General features: G+C 35.9%; 1 protein-coding gene across 8 annotated transcripts in view; it reads right to left on the minus strand.

Moving 5' to 3' along the window:
- KCNT2 (potassium sodium-activated channel subfamily T member 2) overlaps positions 1–19,922 on the minus strand; it is a 142,011-nt gene that overhangs the window by 51,368 nt on the left and 70,721 nt on the right. For all 8 annotated transcript variants that reach the window (XM_054834142.1, XM_054834144.1, XM_054834141.1 and 5 more), the window contains 4 exons: positions 15,945–16,125; positions 13,640–13,804; positions 11,923–12,059; positions 7,240–7,303 (listed from right to left, as the gene is read on the minus strand). In XM_054834142.1, coding sequence (XP_054690117.1) covers positions 7,240–7,303; positions 11,923–12,059; positions 13,640–13,804; positions 15,945–16,125 — 547 coding nt within the window. The remainder of the gene's footprint in view (positions 1–7,239; positions 7,304–11,922; positions 12,060–13,639; positions 13,805–15,944; positions 16,126–19,922) is intronic.

Raw genomic sequence — 19,922 nt, forward strand, 5'->3', positions numbered from 1 at the left:
AGGCATGCTTCAAGCAGGAGGAGAATCACCAGCAGTGGATGATTTTAGACAGGGATTGCTCCAGAGAACTCAACCCATACAGCCCACAGATCAGATGGGTGCAGAGAGAGCAGACCGATGTCCTTGTATGGTTGCTTTCTTATCTTTGAAAGGTTGTGGAGACCGGGCGAGGACTCCGACAGCAGCAGAAAAACTAATAGTTTCACCTATCTTCAAACAAAGGAGCTATACCTCTGGGCATATGAATGCTGTGTCTCAGAGGGCCACCAAGATGGTCAGGGGCAGAAGCAAAGGCCCTGTGAGGAGACACTGAAGGAATGGAGCTTGTTCAGCCTGCGGAAGAGATGGCTTCAGAGTGGCCTAACAGCAACCCCCAGTATCTATGGGATGGCTACTGAGCAGGTGGAGCCAGGCTCTGCACAGTGATGCATGGTTGGAAGACAAGAGACAATGGATGTAAGCTGAAAAGAGAGATTCAGGCTGGATATAAGGAGAAACCTTTTCCCCATGAAGACAGTCAGGCAGTGGAACAGGTTGTGCAGAAAGGCTATGCTGTGTCTGCCCTTGGACACTTTCACACCAAACTAGATAAAGCCCTAAGCAATGTCGTCTGTTCATAACTGACTCCTGTCAGACTATAGAGACCTCCTGAGCTTCCTTCCAACCTCCGTTACCCAATGTTCCTCGTATGATATATTCTGTTTGTTGGAATGCAAAATAGAGGGTTTGTTTCCAGAAATCTTCTGCTAATAAGGTATTTATTTCCTCTCCTATCTTTCTGCAAGTGTTGGGGATCATTTAATTTGGAAGGGGTGGCATTTGAATGTGGAAGAATTGTGTGAAAACTTAAGACTGTAGTGATGAGTCATGGCTAATTAATCAAGAATGATGTATTAGATATGTCCTTCCAAGGAGACTCAGAATTTAAATAACATTAAATGAGGACATCAGGAATTATGAGTTTAAAATTGTGGATAATTCTAAAAAATATCAGCTCAATTAAAAACATCTAAATTTTTGTGCAACTAAAACACTTGCACAAATGACGTTAGATTTTAGCCAGCTACTGACCAAAGGATTCCACGAGATTTACCAGCCTGTTGGTTTTTGTACTTGTTACCACATGTCAAAGTGAGTTAACCACAGGATGAATACTGCTATCCCATAAAAGTACGTGATGATACATTCATATATTGAATTTTGTGAAATATGTCTAATTTCAGTGTATCAGCCATCAGTTTTCATTTCAGAACTAAAAAGGAATATTTGAGAGCTGCATGTAGGAAGCAATACTTGGGTTGAAATGCCTTGCCTAGTCATGAAATTGGTGGTATTAAAAGATAAAATATAAAGAATGATTCATTATGTTTGCAGCATCAGCAATAAGAAAAGCTTTCAGACTCATGAACACAAGGGAAAATCTCTGCCTGGAACAGAGTGTAATTGACATTTTCAAACCATAATATTTTAATGTCAATTGAGATGTTAGCGAGCACTTTTTCTACTAAGAAATACTAGAATGGAGTCATAAGAGGAAGACCTTTTGAGGATGGTAAAATACTTTTTCACATTTTCTTATTAACAGTTTCATAGATGTCAGATTGTTGTGCCCATTCAGGAGATTTCAGAACTTGGATGTACCCTGCTGTAAGCTTTCCTTGTATGTAGTCACTTTTTCTTCACCTTTTCTATAGCATATGGTGACTTATCCCCTTTAGGGTTTTTTTTGTATTTAGAATTTTTTGCTGTTTTGTCTTAAGGGAGTGAAATGCCAACACACCTCAGAAGTAGTAAATGGCTGGGTAATGGGATAGATGGTGGTCATATAGATATACTACAGGAGGAGTAAGAGGTTTGGGAGTGTGTTTGGGACAGATTTGAAAAACCTGTATTGTTGAAGACATTACCTTATTTTTTTATGCAAAAGGTGTCGGGGAAACACATTCAGAGTCACTTGCAGTGATGGTGTGACTTCATTGCACAGGGTTTGACATTACCAGTTTCCTCCCTTCCTTTCCATAGCAATCATTCAGACCACATTGGCTTGCAAAAGTGTTGAGAAAAGGCTGTTTCCTGATTGCCATATGCATAGAAATACAGCTTATATTCAGTGAAATTTGGGTGAATTATTTTTTTCATTCTTGAGTATTACATACACGAGTTAAGGTTAAATTTACTGTGATAAACCAGAACTGTACTGTACCAGTAAATACAATTTTGATTGTACATTTCAGACTAAGTTTACTCTTCTTTTCTTCTCAATGTTAGATATTTTCTTTGATTTTTTTTAATTATTTTGTCTAAAAAGCCTGCAAGAACCAAAGAAGGTGCAAGAATTGTTAAAAGTAAGAATGAAGAATGCTTATTAAAATGATCCAAGTGACATCATTTTATTTAAAAAAACCCAAACAAACCTAGACCCATAGAAGTGAAAAACTAAACCCGTAGTTGTAAAACTAAAAGTATGAATCTCAACATAAAATATTTTTAGATAATTGTATAGGAAAGGGAAAGACTCCTTAAAATTAAAATCTCTTGATGATTATTTGGCATATGTGCAGTTTTAACACTGTGAAATGTGTATTGCTTTCATTTGCTAACTCTTTTTTGAAGAAGCAGTCTACAAATATATAATATATATAAAATGGATACTTAAATGCCTATATAGCTTCATAAGATCAACTCAGTGGGCATGTACTGTTAATATAATAACCTTGCATTATTGTTTAATTTTCCTTCTTTCCACTTGGCACATGCATGTGTTTGTGTATGAAAGCTGGTTATTTGGGATTCCATGTTTTTTTTCACTCAGTAACTCCCCCAAATTCCACTCTGGAGAAGCACTCCAGCAGAGAGAAATGAAAATACAGGTAGGGACTTTAAGTGGTTTCTTAGATTCAAGTCTCTTCGTATAGTATTGGTGGCTCTCTGTTTTACATATGTAGCAATTTCTATACTATATTGCAGTGACTTTAACAAATGTTCACATTTCTCCCAAGTAAAAAGGAGGTATATATGTACATACTATAAGCAGAGATTACTGAAACAAAATTATGCCTCTATTCACATTATAAAATATATGCTGCTTTGGGAGATGAGGGAAAAATATATTCTCTTCTGTGTGTTTTCCACACAATTAACTGCAGTCAGTGATCAAAAATTACCACTGATACCGATGGTGATTAATATAGAGGTGATATTTAAGTGTATGTATCAAAAGCTGTGAGTTTTAAAGTGGGTGTAACAGGAACTTAAATCATCAGAACTCAAAGCAAAACCTTGATTTAATATATATTTTTAAATAGTTCTGTTAATTGCATTTTTTTTCTTGCCACACACAACTTGATAAATTACTTATATCTTCCTATGCAATGCATCCATCTTGTGATGCTGTTAAGGTGTTGTAACTTAGATTACCGGTATAGTATGTCATGCAATTTGATTAACGGAAGTGGGGAAAAAAAGGTGCAAGCTTGAACTCAACCATCTCTGATTTTTTCAGAAAGCATCAGAACAAAGCTGTCAGCAGTAGAAGTGGTCTTTCATACATTTAGGTAGCCTATTAATGTCTATAGGATAATTCAAAAGAGACTTCTCTTCCCACCCCTCCTTGGGTTAAAACAACAGATGTACTGTTTTCAGGCACCTTAGTGTTATGGAGCAATTTGATGTAGGCAGCCCATTGAAGTCACTGGCTAACTTTGTGGTATGGCACAAACTACTGTTCTATACCCACCAATCAAAAAAAAAAAAAAAAAAAAATTGTCATCCAGACTGAAGTACAATTTGAACGCTTTAAGAGTTGCATCCTCCAGAAGTGAAACAGATGTCTGTCCTGCTTGCTATAGCAGTTGAGTAGCTTACATCTTGGCCTGAGATGTCAAAATAGCATTTGATAGAGTAAAATTTGGCAGAGCTTTATCCTGCCAGAGAAGAGAAAGTTTCTAGTAGGAGACTCTGGAAAGCTGACAAATTCTTGGTCTGACTGTTGAAGTTCCTACTCCTCCAAATGAAAAAGGAAGCAACTGACAATTTTTATGAAACCTGTTATTGTACTTCTGAGCTATAGTTGAGATATAATTGGATCAGAAGCAACACAGACTTTGGCACTAAAACTTATTAACTAACGAAATAGCAAGCAATGAACAGCCAGTGGTATCCATGGCAAATGAGTAGATCCTCTGCTGAGGACTGTAGCTGGGGAGATAAAAACCCTCATGGACTTTGAAAAATCACAAGTAACAACAGCTGTTCTGGTCGGGAATCTCCTCAATGCATGTTAACTTTTATTTTGACAGCTGTCAATGTAGGAGAGGATCCAAGGCACTCCTAACAGTTTGTCAGCTTCTCAAGCACAGCAGGGTGAAAAATCAGTTGTGGTTATAAAGATTGATACTGGGATGACAACTGAACTTCCTTCAGCCCAGTGACAAACTGTAACCTTATGTACTACATTACTCAAGTTCTCAGTAGTGACTATAGCTGGAACAGCATAGGAAATTGAATCCTTTTCATTTCGCAGCTCTAGGGGGCAGCAAAATAAAACAAAAGAAAAAGAAAAAAGAAAACAGTTGTCCTATTTTCTACTTGCAGTATAAATAATTGCATTCCCTGTGAAAAAGAAATCTGAGCAACAACAAGAAAACCAGAGAGAGAGGTGACATCTTGTTTAAAAACTTCAGATGACATTGACCCTCGGAGTTATCACTGCTACCGTTGAGATACAGCACCATCATGACTAGCCAGCCAGTCACCTAAGATGGCATTGTGTCCCAGAGGAAGATAACTGGATTCTGTCTTTGGTAAGATTTGCCTCTTTGCATGCTCCAGATACAAGGATAAATGAGATTTGATAATGGTCTGTACTGGAAGCTGGAACATGCCAGGTACCATTTTGGTATTTCCTGGGGTACGCTGTCCCTGAGGGCAGAAAGGCTGCCTGGAGAGCTGTAGCTGGCCACCACTCTGAAACCAAAACTAGATAGTGCTGGCCAGAATGGATGGAAGCTGCACTGTCTGTCCTGTAGGAGAGTTCAGCAGAGTTGAAAATTGTCCTTCCTTTGTATAAATTCTGGAGACGTTATGAGCAGAGATGAACAGCTTACCTCTAAGTGAATCCTGTGTTGGTGCAGCTGTCCTTAAAGCTGCATAAACCTACTAAATGCAAGGTAAAACACTTGCTCTGCTTGTATGGGATTTCTCATTTCTAACCATTTCACAACTGTCAAGTATAATTTGTGAAATGAGTTGTTGTAGCTGATTTATTCTAAACTTCATGGCTAATTTAGGTAAGGCAGTTTGGCTTTTTGAAATTTTTAAGTCTCTCAGAAGTTACCGGTATTTTCCCAGGTATTTGCAAGATCTCTTGCATGTTCTTATCCTTAAATACCCAAGCACCTCCGTCACTTCCAAAGAACACATTCTGAGTGCTTGCCTTATTTGGCTACTCCATGATTACTTGCTGCCAATTCAGTGGCTTTCACAACTGTGCAGGAGTCTACTCCTGATTAATCAAATTCAAAGCTTTTAGTTCAGTAAGTTTGAATATTATAGTAGGAGCACAGATTTATTTCTCAGTGAGTTCATTGGCTTTCCACAAGTGATGGGTCCAGTACAAGGTCTTTAGCTTTGAATAAAATATTTTTTACAGCATGCTGACAGTCTACAAAAAATTAAGTTATTTTTGATAAAATTTCCTTCTGGAGGCTCATTTGCCTAGCAAAGAAATAATCCTTTCTTCTTGCTAGCTGTAGCTTATGTTGCTTTTTTTGTTCTTCCTCCTCTGATAAGCCATATGTGTAGGTATGGAAACAACTAAGTTTTGATGGCAGATGAAGTAATTCTAGCAAGTCATAGAGAATATATTAAAAAATACTACATGCATAATGCAAAGCCCTCATTTCCCATGTTTTACTGTATCTATTTTTAACATTTAGAAAAATAATTGCTATTTCTTATGATGTAGCAGCAAACTAGTATTTTTTAATTGAGATAGCTTAAAACATACTTACTGAATTATAAACACTAGTTTGCTCTTGTTAGGCATTTGTAAGCATCTTAATTTAACTTTGTGAATATTCAGGCTTATTCTGATCTTCCTTTGGAATCCAAGATCAAACTGAATAGAGGTAAGTGTGCAACAATTTAGTGTGCAGCTCATAGTTAAAAATTTGAAGTTGTGCTCATAAATTCTTCCTCAGTGGACTTTTTTCCTAGATATTCGTGATCAGTAGGTAATTTCATTAGTTTGAAGAGTTCTAGTTCATATTAAAATAGTTTAATTCTTTTATCACAGATACGCTGAGTAGAGGCTTGTATTAGCAGTCTTTCTTTGTGGACAGTAACTTGCCTGACTGCAAATAACTAGTAGGATGGGTAAAACCATAGTAACTTCTTTAAAGAATCTCACCATTTTTCACATTTAAAATTGGCCAATAAGAAAAATGGTCAAATACTCTCAGATACATTGGTTATTTGGTATTAGTCACAAATTTATAAAGTTGAATTCAATCTTTACTTTGTTAGTAGTAAACTTTCAATACTTCAATAGTTCTGAATGGAAATACCAGTCAGCTGGTATCTATCTCTTTTCTGATTTAATAAATATAACTCTTTGAATTGGATATCTAGAGAAAACACTTATATTAGTCCAGGTAATTTGAATAAAACTTTTTTGACAGAGTACTACCCTTTGGAGTGATTAATGACCAAGTATCAATATATCTCTAAGGTACCACTGTAGTGCTTATATGGTATTCACCCATTGTTCCATAAAAAAGGAGAGAACTCATAAAAATTTACTTTATTCAGCATCAAAATTGTTTTTTGAAAGAACTGTATTCTTACATTTTTAAAAGTCCTGTAAAAATGTATAAATTTTTACTTTTTTTTTTTTAAAAAGTTCAATGTATAACTAAAATGTGCTGCAGAATCCTAACTTCTTTGGTAGGTAGGTCATGTAATTTATTTTCTAAAAAAAGCAGAAGTAGATCTGTCATGTGAAATGAGCCATTAGACCATGCGTCATAAATTTGTGGAATCCTGGCCTTACAGAATTCAACAGAAACCTTTTCATTATCTTAACTGAGATGAGAAGTTCATCCCACATGCAAAATCTCTGCGTAAATCAGATAATTTTAATCTTCTGTTCTCAGAAGTCTCAGTCCCTGAGAGGGAATAAGGGCAGTAGCAGTATAAACAGCATGCATGTTCATTCTTAGTTATTTTTTCAAAACTTACAGCTGCTGTCCGGTCCACCTCACAGCGGCTACTCAGAATGAAACAAGCTTCAGCATCATCCATTCTAGAAGAGAGGAGACAAGCCTGTTACATACCAACAAAATACTTATGTTGACTTGTGTTTCACAGTTTATAGTCTTACATTCTTATAGAAACAGAGTACAGAGAAAGTTTAGTCTATCTGTTCTCACGTATTATCTGAATGTCAGCAGCAGTCACCTTGTGCACTAAACTCATGGTGTACCAGGACTTCTTGACTAGGTTCTGGGAAACTTTCTTTCCCTGGTGCCAGTAGAAGCTGTGCCAAAGTCATAAAAGCAGAGTGGCCTTAAACACAATTTGCAAAATTTGCCATGAGTATAAAAGGTGAATAAATAGCACCAGTTTGCATAGTGTGTAAAGGTATGATATGTACAAGTTATTTTTTATAAGAATGAATGGGAGGGGACAGATTAATATAGACTTGTCTTGCCTAGTCATAGCAGAAAGATGAGTACTAGGATAATGTGTTTGGGATAAGTAACAAACATTTCTGTGTACGTATGCATTAAATGAATTAACTATTTTCAGTTCATGGTCTCTTTGAGAACTTTTAATACCTAATTGTTCTCTAGTGGGTACAACTGGTCATGTAATAAAAAGAGTGGTTGTGGAAGTGTGGAGAAAAACAGTCTGACTGAAGGTTTCATCAAAGTTTGCTTTTCCTCTCTTGCCTCAGATCTTGATATCCTTCTCCAGGGAATCCTACTTCACTTGGAAGTACGTGGAAGTAAAGAAATAGGGACTTGGTTGACCTCCTTGGGAATACAGGACTCTGGGCAAAGAGAAGCAGGATGAACAGAATGAGTTTCCTGGGAAGGGGAAAAGTGAGAGAGATTCTGGGGAAAATGAACAGGCAATTCACTGCTCATTACAGCAACTCCATTCTGGAGTCTGGAAGGGGACCTGAGATTCCTAAATCTTCAGTTTCTTTGCTGCTAGAAAATGGAATTAGTGGTTGTTAGTAGTAGTTTAGGCCATTGGGACCCTAGGCTTAGACTGAAAGCCCATTCTTTTGGGTACTGTACAAACACAGAACAAAAAGACAGTCCTTGCCATATAAGCTCTAAGTGACGTGAGAAAGGACAACAAAAATATATGCAAACATGGGAAACAGGAAGAAAGTGTGACAATACCCGAATATAAAAATTATCATGGTAGAAAGTGGTCTTGCTAGATATCAGAGCGGAGAGCCAACTGAAGAGAGGATGTGATGGAGAATACTGGGATTACTTTACAGATATTTCTGAGAAATTCATCCTAGATTGAAGGGACAGCATGGGTGAAATCACAATGGGATCTGTATGTTAATCTGTTGTATGCGTGAAGGAGAATAGCATTATAGACTTATCAGAAGGTTACCTCTCAGTAAGAACTGGGAGTTGCAGGCTGAGTGAGAATAAGGGGTCACTCCTTGATGCAACAAAGAAGGGTAAGCCAGGGAAGGACTGCAATGAGGTGTAGTGATGTACTACATAAATAATATTTCCAGAGTGTCTGAAACAAGGGTTCAGGGAGTTGAGATGATATATGTCAGGAACATATAGTTTTAAGCGGGGCAAAAATGAGAGCTTATTATATGAGAAAGCACTTACAAAGGTGCAGGCTCAGTCTACACAGGATGCTCTACAATATAATTCCAAGCTTATGATCCACAGTAGGATACTGGTTTTACTTTGGTAGCAAAAATTAAGATCTATTTACAACTGTCTGCAACTAAGCCAAAGTTGATGAATAGATATCCATAATGAGATGTCAGATAGCTTGGCTAACCTTTTAGTTTTTGACTACAGAAATACTGATTAAATTTGTGTGTTTTGTGTGAGATCATTCAGAGAAAACATAAAGAAAAGAGAAGGATAAAGTCAGGTCATTGTAGATTCCCCACAGGCACCTAGCAGTAGGAAAACAGGGGAAGCCTCAAAAGATTCAAGTACTTGAAATGGAAACATCATTGTAACAAAGGCAAATCAATGTATCTACAATAGTAAGGTCAAATTAGCACTGACTAGGAAGAAATCATGGGCTGTATGAGCAGTTTCAGCTACGTGTGGGAGCAGAATTGGGAAGATACGGTCTTTAAGAAAGTTGTAGGAAAGAAAATTCAATGAAATTAGATGAGATTTTGATGAGAGCTGATGAGGTAACAGGGATTGGCAGTATATATAGATGATTTTGTAAGGAAATGAAACCTCATGTGAACATAGTCACCTTTTTCCCCAATGTTTTTTTATAACTTCTTGAATCACTTCAGCCACAAATGACAAGGATAATAACCTGAGATTAACACCTATCAATGTGATGAATTTAGACAACAGAAACACTAATAGCAACTCCATTAAAAACATTTCTTAGAACCCATAGTATCTTTGAGAGAAGTGTTATTTATGTCCTAACAACTGAAAAAGCTTTTGTCAGTTATACCATTTTTATGTGCCAGAAAACTGAATCTGAGACAAAAAAAACCAATAGTTCCACTACATGAGGGTGGCAGAAATTAAAGGGACTTTATATAGAATCATAGAATCATGTAGGTTGGAAAAGATCTTTAAGATCAAGTCCAACCATTAACCTAGCACTGCCAAGTCCACCACTGAACTGTGTCCCTAAGAACCACATCTATGGATCTTTTAAATACGTCCAGGGATGGTGACTCAACCACTTGAAGAAAAAATTTGTGAAAGGAAAAAGTATAAAGTAAAGAAAAAGATTGGACATGGAGAGGATTAAGACTTGTGATGGTTCACTAAAGAAAGTGGAAGGAGAGAAAAAAAATATTTGATGTCATGACAGAACATGGGAGAAAGCTGTAGGGGAAAGAAATCAAGCATTGTAATGTTATTAATTTTCTGGTGCTAGTCTGCATGGAGAATGAGAGCTGTTTTAATCAGTTACTGTGTTGTTTCAAATGCTGAAGTAGTCATAAGTTTCCAGTCATGATGATGAACAATATAACTATCAGTGTGATGCCTCATGACAGAATTCATCCTGGTTTTTTGTTAAAGCTGGGCACATGAACACCGTTCAGAGAACACCAAAAATTTGCACAGTGAAGCTCTCAAAGGTAGGAAGCGAGAATGAACATAATTTTTGTAGAATGAAATTGTCTACTAGGGCATACGAAGAAAAATTCACTCTTTAGTTAACTCACTATTTACTACTAATGCAGTTAGCCAACTTTTTTCCTTTACTTTTTCACGCAACCTTTATCATGTTATTTTGACATTGCATTTCACATATATGCATAAATTTTGATAATGAGACACTTGAATTTTTTTTTGTTGTTGGTAACCATTACTTTATTTATTAGAAGAAGTTTACCATGTGCTTTGTTATCTTCTCAGTACATTATGTTCTCATTAAAAGAAATACAGCAAACGTCTTAGGTACTGGGTTATATTTCATATTAAATGTTCTATTAAATTCCAACTACGCTTCTTCACTCAGGAGAGGTTGAAAATTATTCTATGACAGGAACATTCAATTACATGTTCTGCAGGAAAAAGCACAGTTCCATAGTTGACTACCTCCAGGTTATTATAAGTGAAATTCAAGATTATCTTTAGGGAACAGCATAATTTTTCTTCTAATGTGTAGAACAAATGCCAGCTAAATCCCCACATGAATTCCTTCTTGACATCAGCAAGAAAGCAAAAAAAGGAACCTCTCTCTAAATGAAAATTCCTAATCCTGAAAAAAGCTTTATTGTATTTTCAAATTTTAAACAGATATAGAAGTAGTTGTTTCTTCAGTGGCAGAAATCTGAGAAGGTAACACTGCTCACTAGATTTCTCACAGATTAGATTCCTGGAAATAACTCCCCTGGGGTAAAGAAGGCTGAATGACACAAATACTCAGGCAAGTATTGGCTTAATTTTAGACGTCTATATTAGTTGCTGAATAAGTTCTTATAAAGAGAGATGCAGATAAGTTAAATCAGTTATTTGTTAAGAATCACCTTTGCCTCTCTTTGGAGAGTTTAAAGAGAAGATCCTCCTATATGAATTCCACTGTGAATTCCTTCGCACCTTCAAGTGATTGAGCAACAGGGGGGCGGGAGTTGAGGAACCATGTCTGACTGATGTGTTTTGATTAATGTTATTTGCTACTAACTGCCAGAGAGGATTTTTTAGAAGTGGTGGAAATATGTGGTAAGAGAAGACCCTGAAAGAAGAGTATATGGAGGTACAGTAGAGTAGTTTTTATACTACCAGGCTGAACTTAGGGAAAAACCAAATCTGTGCGATGGGTTCAAAGGGTGATAATTATTTAGTTTACTTTTTTCCCCCTTCAGTTGGTCAGGAGAAGTATCATCACATTTACCATCTTCGCTCAAGGAACAGAAACACATTCTAGCATTACTGGCAGTTTTGGAATTTTCTGTGCTGCTTTTTCAGAAGAAATCACAGGTACTCTGTTTAAATACCTTTAAAAACTGAGACAGAAAAGACAGTGAAGAAAAATTTGGTCAAATGAAAGAGCTTACACATATTTGTTCCTTGAAAAATTTCAGATATTAACAAAAACAAATCATAAATACACATGCTTTCCTTCTAGCACAGCTTTTGTTGTTTGTAAAACTTATTTATCAAACAGTATGAGTAAAACGGAAGTAAAAAACAATATTGGTCAATATTTGCCTACTTAGCTCTCAACAGGTCTTGATCTTTTAGTGCTGAGCCTTGCAGATAGATAACTCTTTGGGACCACATTGGGATTTGTAACACCCTTCGGACCTGAGCATCCATCTCAGTAGGACACAAAATAACAACATAATAGTCCTGTCAAAAACATAAGGGGGAACAGTCATGTTATTTTTTTATGTTACCATTTATTGTTGCTAGAGAATGAGTCAACAGAGACTCAGGATGTCATGAATGTCTCTGATAATTCTCAAATTTAATTGACAAAAGTTATTTTAATTCATGTGTTTAAAATGTTGAATTCTTTAAAAAAAAAATGGCTGGACAGTTGTCAACTGCTCACAAAAGATTCCAGGGTGGCAACTAAAGTCCGTTTAGAAGCATTTTTGTTTCCATATGAGTGTAATTGGTTTTAGAGAAAATTTACATTTCTGTCATTCTAGCTGGAAAATGTAGGAAGTTTTCAACAATTGAAATGGAATTGTCTTCCCTTGAATTTTTTCCTCTACATTAATGTGCAAATGCAAACTCCTTTTCCTGTGCTACAGACAGTTCTTGTTAGGAAAAGTAAGGTTGCTCTGAAGCATACATGTGTGTACACATGAAAAGGAGAGATAAATGGAACATGAGAGGAGAGACTGAGAGCTTAGGACAGGCTTGTCATAGAAGTCTTCCTTAGCGCACACAGACTTTTGCAGAAAGTTTACTGCATTGCATCCAGTGCATCATCTGTATCCTTCAGGTTCCCATTTCAACTGTGAAGGGAATGTATATAAGCTCTTTTAGGCTACATAAGTAGTATTTCTTTTCTTTTTTGTCTCCAGTGTATCGCAGAGCCTGACTCATTCTTCAGGCTAGTTAACTAAATTTTGTATTTCACTTTGTATTTGCATCTATAAAGAACTAGGTTCCTTTGTGCATTTGCTTATGCCCCTTACTAGCTAATTATTTTGAGGAATATTTTGGATTTGGGATTTGTCAAATTGCTGCTTGGCAATTTGAGGATTGTATTTTTGTGATTTTTTGCACTAGTTAATGAAGCATGGTACCACAGGTAACTTAGTAAAAGACATAGAGAAGATTTAGTAAAAGAAATTGTCTGTAGCAAAGCTAATGATAATGAATCTAAATTGCTATCCCATATAAATAAGCTTTTATATGATCAAAACAAGTCATATGACATCTGTTTGCATTAGCTAGGGAATATGTGTACACTAAGAAAATCTCTTGTGTGTAATCTTTCAAGGTGTTTGTCCTTTAAAGTATGTCTGTGTCTTAATTTCAACAATTCCAAAAGGATCTACTCTTCCTAACACTGGCAAAAAAACAGAGCAAAATGCGAAAACCAAAAGACACTTTGACTTGTGAGGAGTTTTGGATCCAGTCCCAAAACAAGAGGAAAAAATACTTTGAGTAGGGTTTTGTTTTGTTTTCTTTTCTATTTTGCAGTAGAATATAAGGAATTTGCATGGAAATATCTGTTTCCAAAAAGGACTGGCATAAGTCAACAAGACAGTAATTCTATCTATTTAGTCTATTTACCTCAATTTCAAATGAATGTCTCCATACTGTATCTCAGCTGCTTATTGCAATTACAGATTCCCAATGCAGTCAGCTATTCCCAAATTCAGTTTTACAAATCAAAGACCATTTCAGAAGGCTGTCTGAAAAAATCAGTTTTGAGTTTTTCTTTTTTTTTTTTTTTCCACTGTAAATACCTGCAATCTGGGGTGAGCATAGAATTCATTTAAGAAATCCATAAGTAAGTCAATCTTCAGAGAGCTAACACACAGCACAACATGTTTTTCCGTCTGAGCTCTGTGTCGACTGTAGTTACCACCGGACTTTTGTCTCTCCATCCACAAATATGCCAGCTGTTCAAACTGCAAGAGATGCCAATTGTCAGTGAAATGTAGACAAGCAGATGTGCAGTACAACTGTATTATGACTTAACAGTCACATCGTGCATTTCATGTCTGTATGAAAAGCTGCCCTTTGCTCACAATGTCTTTTTCTTTGTAAAAAGTTCTCTAATAAGTGTGTGAGATGAATAATAGGCTGATTGAAAAACATGGCAGTAGAGCCAGTCTCTACCACACAAAAATAGCAAGTTAAATCCATTAAAATATCATGAGATTACAGTAAATCTCAAGATTTTGGACAAGAATGAAGGCTGTACCTTATTTCCTTTCTGTATTTTTATACCTCTGAGCTCTCACTTTCTGGTGCCATGTGACCGACATGCTTCCCTCAAATGAAAGGTTAAATTTTCACACACCTTAGGTGTATACAGGGGGTATAGATACTCAGATAGAAGCACCGTTTTACTTAGTTTGGGTAGTAACTCTTAGAGATTTTCTAAGGTTCTGAAGGTGACCTTCTGTATACTCTCTTATCTGTCTTATAAATTTCAGTACAACTTAAATACACAGCAGCTGTTAATAAAGCAAATTTGCCTTTGTCAGCTGAACAATATCTGCAGGCTAACAGAAAACATTGCTCTACTAGTCTGAATCCTTTAGACTGAAGAGAATACTGTAACAATCAGTGCCATTGTAACAGTCTGTAATAAAACATACAAACAGCATTTCAAAGCTTCTTGTAAGTAATACGTATTTAATACTGAGCTCAATTTAACTTTGTGATAGCTGCTTTTTCTCATCCACATTCAACTTATGGAGAGACTGAATCATGAATAATGATTGATTTCATATCACACCAGGACAAAAGCTCAGGAGAGATTCTGTGTATGGAAAACTATATGAAGCCCCATCACTACAAAGCTATAAAATAAAGTAGCTAATAATAAGTAAATTTATGTGAAAGGGCAGTAGATTTCAGGTTATTTACTGGTAACGCAGAGCTCTTATGCCTGAAGTGTATATCAGATCTACCTGAAAGATGAAATTTCTATTTCCTAGGAAATTCCAAATTTCTTAAAGAATATTTTAGTTTTCAATAAAATATATATTTTACTAAATTTCCACTGAGTGGGAATATAATTGTGTTAGTGCAGATGTCTGTGTATGCAGACGTTAACTATGTAGGTATAATTAAAATGTTCAAACAATTTCAAGAAAACTAATGCCGAAAGCTCGAGCTTCCAACCTCCCAGGGTTTCTGTGTTGTCTGCTCACAGTGAGCTTTAGTTCACTCTCAAAGCAGCTGAGTCTGGAAACTGTGGCTGTGTGAGAAACTTTGGAGCTTCATGGTCTAGTGGATCTACTATAAGCTTTGATAAGCATGCACAATGTCTCCCCACATCCCCTTTTTGTGGCACGAGATCTGGGTGATCACCAAGTGTGGAACAGTTAACATCTTGGCAGGGCTTCCCATGTAGTCTCAGGGTTTCTGTTACGAAGCTTCACCTAATAAGCTGGGAAATGTTTGGTACAAATTTAATGAAACTGATTGACTCCTTGAAATACTTGGATTTTCATAAATCAGCCTTTTCCTGTTGAAACTGTTGGAAGTCCTAAAGTTAAGTAGGCAACAAAAACTCCTAACTGTGCTGCTGGTTCTGTGTGTTTGTACCGACATACACAGCTGTGAACCCAATTTGCTCGAGTTGCAGATTTAATGAGATTTGTTTCGAGTTAGCACTGAGCTGTAAGAGAGGAAGTTGAGAGAACCAAGATTAAAAACAGTGAGAGCCTGCAGAGGAAATGCTATACTCATAAAGAAAGTGCTGGCTACTGTTGTTTTTTTTTTAAATTGCTCCATTAATAACAAACCCATATCTCAGGATGAAGGAAGGGCTCTGTGGTACATGACAGGAACAGAAAGCTTTCACCAGCATTTCAAAACCATTGTTAGTACTCTGGTTTCTAGTATAAATCTAGAACTATAGGAGAACAGGCAAAGAAAAAAGGAGGAAAAGAAAACAGAATAGGAGGCATAGAAGATAGATAGTTATTTTTTTCTGACACTTTATATGCAATAATAATAGTAACAATAAATTATTTCAGTTGTTATTCTTTTGTTTTAAAAACAGTTCTAAAGAGAAGAAAAATCCACATTTACCTGTATGGGCAACACCACAAGAGCAACACAGATCATAATGACAACAAGCAGCTTTGAAGGCCATATCTTGGGTGTAACATCCCCAAAGCCCACAGTGGAAAATGTCACTATGCAGAAATAAAGGGAGTCAAAGAGAGTCAACCTGTTTCCTGCTCGTTCCAGATGCTGAATTCCACAAATACTATGTAGAAAAGAATGAATAAAGACACGAAAAATAAAAACTGTACTTAGGGTCAGTTCAAGTTTGATGCTTATATGTGCAGAGAACTATTTATTTTCAGAATTCATAAATTGCTTAGCAAAGGCATTTTTTCCAAGAAGAGTAAAAATTAGTATCAAACCAGAAGTGCGTTGTTAGTATAAATTTCAAATGTCATTTGTAATAAAAGAAACTTATTTTTTATTATTTCAGTATGATAGTTACAACTTTGTTGCTAGGTTTGCTTAGTGGCTGTTGTGAGGGAGAGGTGGTATATAGAACATCATGGATTGATGCAATTCCTTTTTAAACCAGAACAAAACAGATGGTATGTAGTTGCCACCATTCAGAATTTTTTATAAACATCTTTTAACTTTTTCAGGGAGAGTTTGCTGGTATGGTCAAGAAAATGCACATACTGCTTTCTTCAAATCTATTGCTCTCTATGTTGGTCTTTATCCGTTTCTAAGGCAAGAGTTACTAGCACGAACTAGTTATGAGAGTACGTGTTGCATACTAGAAAGATAACGTTGGTACAAATGGGTTCTGACTGTCTAGAATAAACTGAATGTGAGAATTGCAGGCTATCAAATTGTCAGAGGAGTAAGTGTCCAGGGTCAGCCTTCAGGTAGAAAGTGGAAGATGCCAACTGGTATGAAGATTCTGCTTGCTCAAAGTACAGAATAGAAATATAAGTCTTGGTTGTCTTTGAATAACAGAACGAATGAAGTTCATTCCTTGCAGTCACACATACCTGTGAACAAGTAAATGGTAGCCCAAGTTAATTGGCAATTACTTCTCTTGTAATCAGTGTGATGTGCTTTTGGTTTTGAGAAGGAGTAGCAGAATCTGTCCACAGGCCTTACTTGCTATTTCATATGTTGCAGATTCCAAAAATATTTCACTTTGAAAACCCACACAATGATAAAGAGCTTCCGAAGCTTAAAATATCATCTTCCCTAATACAGTAGAAGTACTTAGATAAGTTCAGGCTTTTAAATTCTATTCACCTATATGAAGAAAATCAATGTGTGAACCACCCTGAATAGTGGTTTTTCCCCTTGGAGTTAGCAGAATGATTTCTCCTCAGAGAATTAGATCATTGATAAATAATATCGTATTCCTTAGTAATTATTCTAGAACATACCAAAGATGATGTCTTCATATATGGTAACCAGATGGTAACAGTCACTCATTAATATCTGCCCTGGTAAGATCTTTGCATCACCAGGGAGACCCTGTGTTTATAACAGCTTTAGCAGTTGTTCTTCTGTTCTCTGTTCTGTTCTCCAAAAATAATTTAGCTGTGGGCAGTGGCATTTCCAGAACATATGGATCAAATTCCCAGTTTCCTTTTCACAGTTCTAGCATTTGTAGTTTTCACACATCTCAAAATGTTCTAAAAAGGGTAGGGTTTTTTTCCCCGTTGTTTGCATAAGTTTCATACTTCAGTCAGAACCAATACTTTTATATTCCTATCCAATTTGTCCCACATTTTTCACTGGAGTTGTAATTTAGATCTTCCATAATTTCACTGTGTTCCCAGTTTTTCTTTTTGGTTTTCTTTTTTGTCGTCTTTTTTTTTTTTTTTTTTTTGACAAAAAGGATAATTATATTTTTGTCCCTGAAAATATTAACAGAAGGATTGTAAGGACTTATGCTAATGAAAGCTACCTTTTAATCTCAAACAAGGAAGTTTTTCAGCTAAATCCTTTTCCAGTGTTAATTTGAAATAATGGAGTATACTGCAGAGACATCCAAGAATGGAAAAAGAAGCTATTTTAATATCATTATTCAAGATAAGTTATATGTAATTTTAAAAGCAGAATGGAGATGGATTTTTAATTCTTCATTGTTATTATCCCAGATCATCTTGGTGCATTTTCTTCTCTTTAGTTGTCTTTTGTGGGTACCTCTCTAAAACACATAACCTTGACTTCAGGAATGAAGGTCACAAGGGCCAGGAAAGCAGCAATTACACTGAGCCAGTGATATGGCTCCCACATAACAGGACTATTCCACTACTCCGCTAAGTGTGTTAAATATCTGCAGATGGGTTTGTATTGAAGCATGATGCTATCATTGGTAGAAATGTATTTTTTCTGATGCTGCTGTCTGTGAAATTGCTTGGTGTTTGTATATGTAAAAGGATCAATTTTACTCCTTGTGTCAGACAGGATAGACTAAAAAGTAAAAAAAATAAATTGGTACCCTAAAGGGTTTTTTTTTTACATTTTCAAGGAATCAGAGTTGTTTTTTCACTTTTTGTTCTTTTTGTAAAACCTTTCAAAAACTTTTAGGTAAACTCAAGTCTTGATGAAGGAGATATTTTCTTTATAATTATTATTCTTCATGAGATTTCCATAGCCAGCCCACTCAATCATACTTTAGCTTAACTGAAATAAGTTAATACATCATGAACCATTTCAGCCTTTTCTACGTGAACAGTAAAATTCCCATTGAATTTAGTGAGACCAAGATTTCTTTTTATCAGCTGTACTACCTTATAGTCCTATATATTCCTATTCCTTGAAGCCATCAAAATAATTTTGTGCCTGATCCAAAATGTTGTGGATTCAAGCTGTTTCTCGTTGAACTCAGTGGGCATGAGCCAGAGCTTCTCACATTTAGTTAACAATATTCAAGTCAGTAAGACATGGGAGCTATTTCTTTGCTGAAACAGAAATTCAGCTCTTCCACAACTTGTTCAACAAATTAATTTCATTCCTCAAAATTACTTGCACCTCATTTGCAGTTCTACCAAATTGTACTTGAAGCCCTAACCCTGAAAATAAAGGAATGATAAATCTAAAATTAAGTTACCAAGTCTTAATTTTACTGGGTGTTTTGCTGCTCTGTCTTTTGTTTTTACTAGAGCCAGAGATCACAAGACTGCAGAAACCCCTGACTTTCAAGAGACAACTTTATGGGAGTCTAATTACCAAATGAAATACTATGTCTTTTACTCCTCCTGCAACAACATACTTTAATCTCACCACCAGTACCTCTAAAGAAACATTACTCAGTATCTATACCATGTTCCTGTCTATTTGGGCTACCTGATTACATTGCATAGAGAGTGCAATGAAAAGTTATTGGCTGTCCATGAAGCCAAATCCACATGGATTTAGTTACTCCATTCCCCACAACTTATTGACATATTTTAATATAACATAATTCTTTATATTAATAGTAGTATCAACATTTTACTTGTAAATTTAAGTGTTAAGCATTATTTTTTAAAGATGCATAAATACTGCATTTACCAACACAGACAGCATATGTTCTTGTCTGCTTTCTCATATTTCTGATATAATGAAATATGCAGTAACTTGGACTTCATCTTTTGGCTGTTTTCATATTTATGTTGGTGTTTTTATCTCCTTGTTCTTGTTTGCTTCCTCCTCCTCTTTCATCCCATGAAGAAACAATGATTTACTTGGTCATCCCTGGACAAATATAATGATTTCAAGCAAGAAAGGAATATTCAGCAAAGGCAATGTTTATACCAGCTTGTTCTTGTGGACAAAATAAACCACTGTAATAATAAATACATAGAAAATGCCTAATTAAAACACAGGGCCCGATTCAGCACCTTCTATACCAATTTTAGGTTTCCTGTAAATTTAGCAAGGCTGTCTTTTCATAGTGGATCTAAGTGAGCAGTTACAGCAAAACAAAATTTATTCAATGGAGAGGAAATTTAATATTACTAAAAAACCCCACAGAAACCCAAACCACGGGTCTGGTAAAGCAAAAGTAGTATCAGAAAATTTATT

The sequence above is a fragment of the Grus americana genome, chromosome 8, assembly GCF_028858705.1.
Source record: "Grus americana isolate bGruAme1 chromosome 8, bGruAme1.mat, whole genome shotgun sequence".
In the NCBI taxonomy this organism is placed as follows: domain Eukaryota; kingdom Metazoa; phylum Chordata; class Aves; order Gruiformes; family Gruidae; genus Grus; species Grus americana.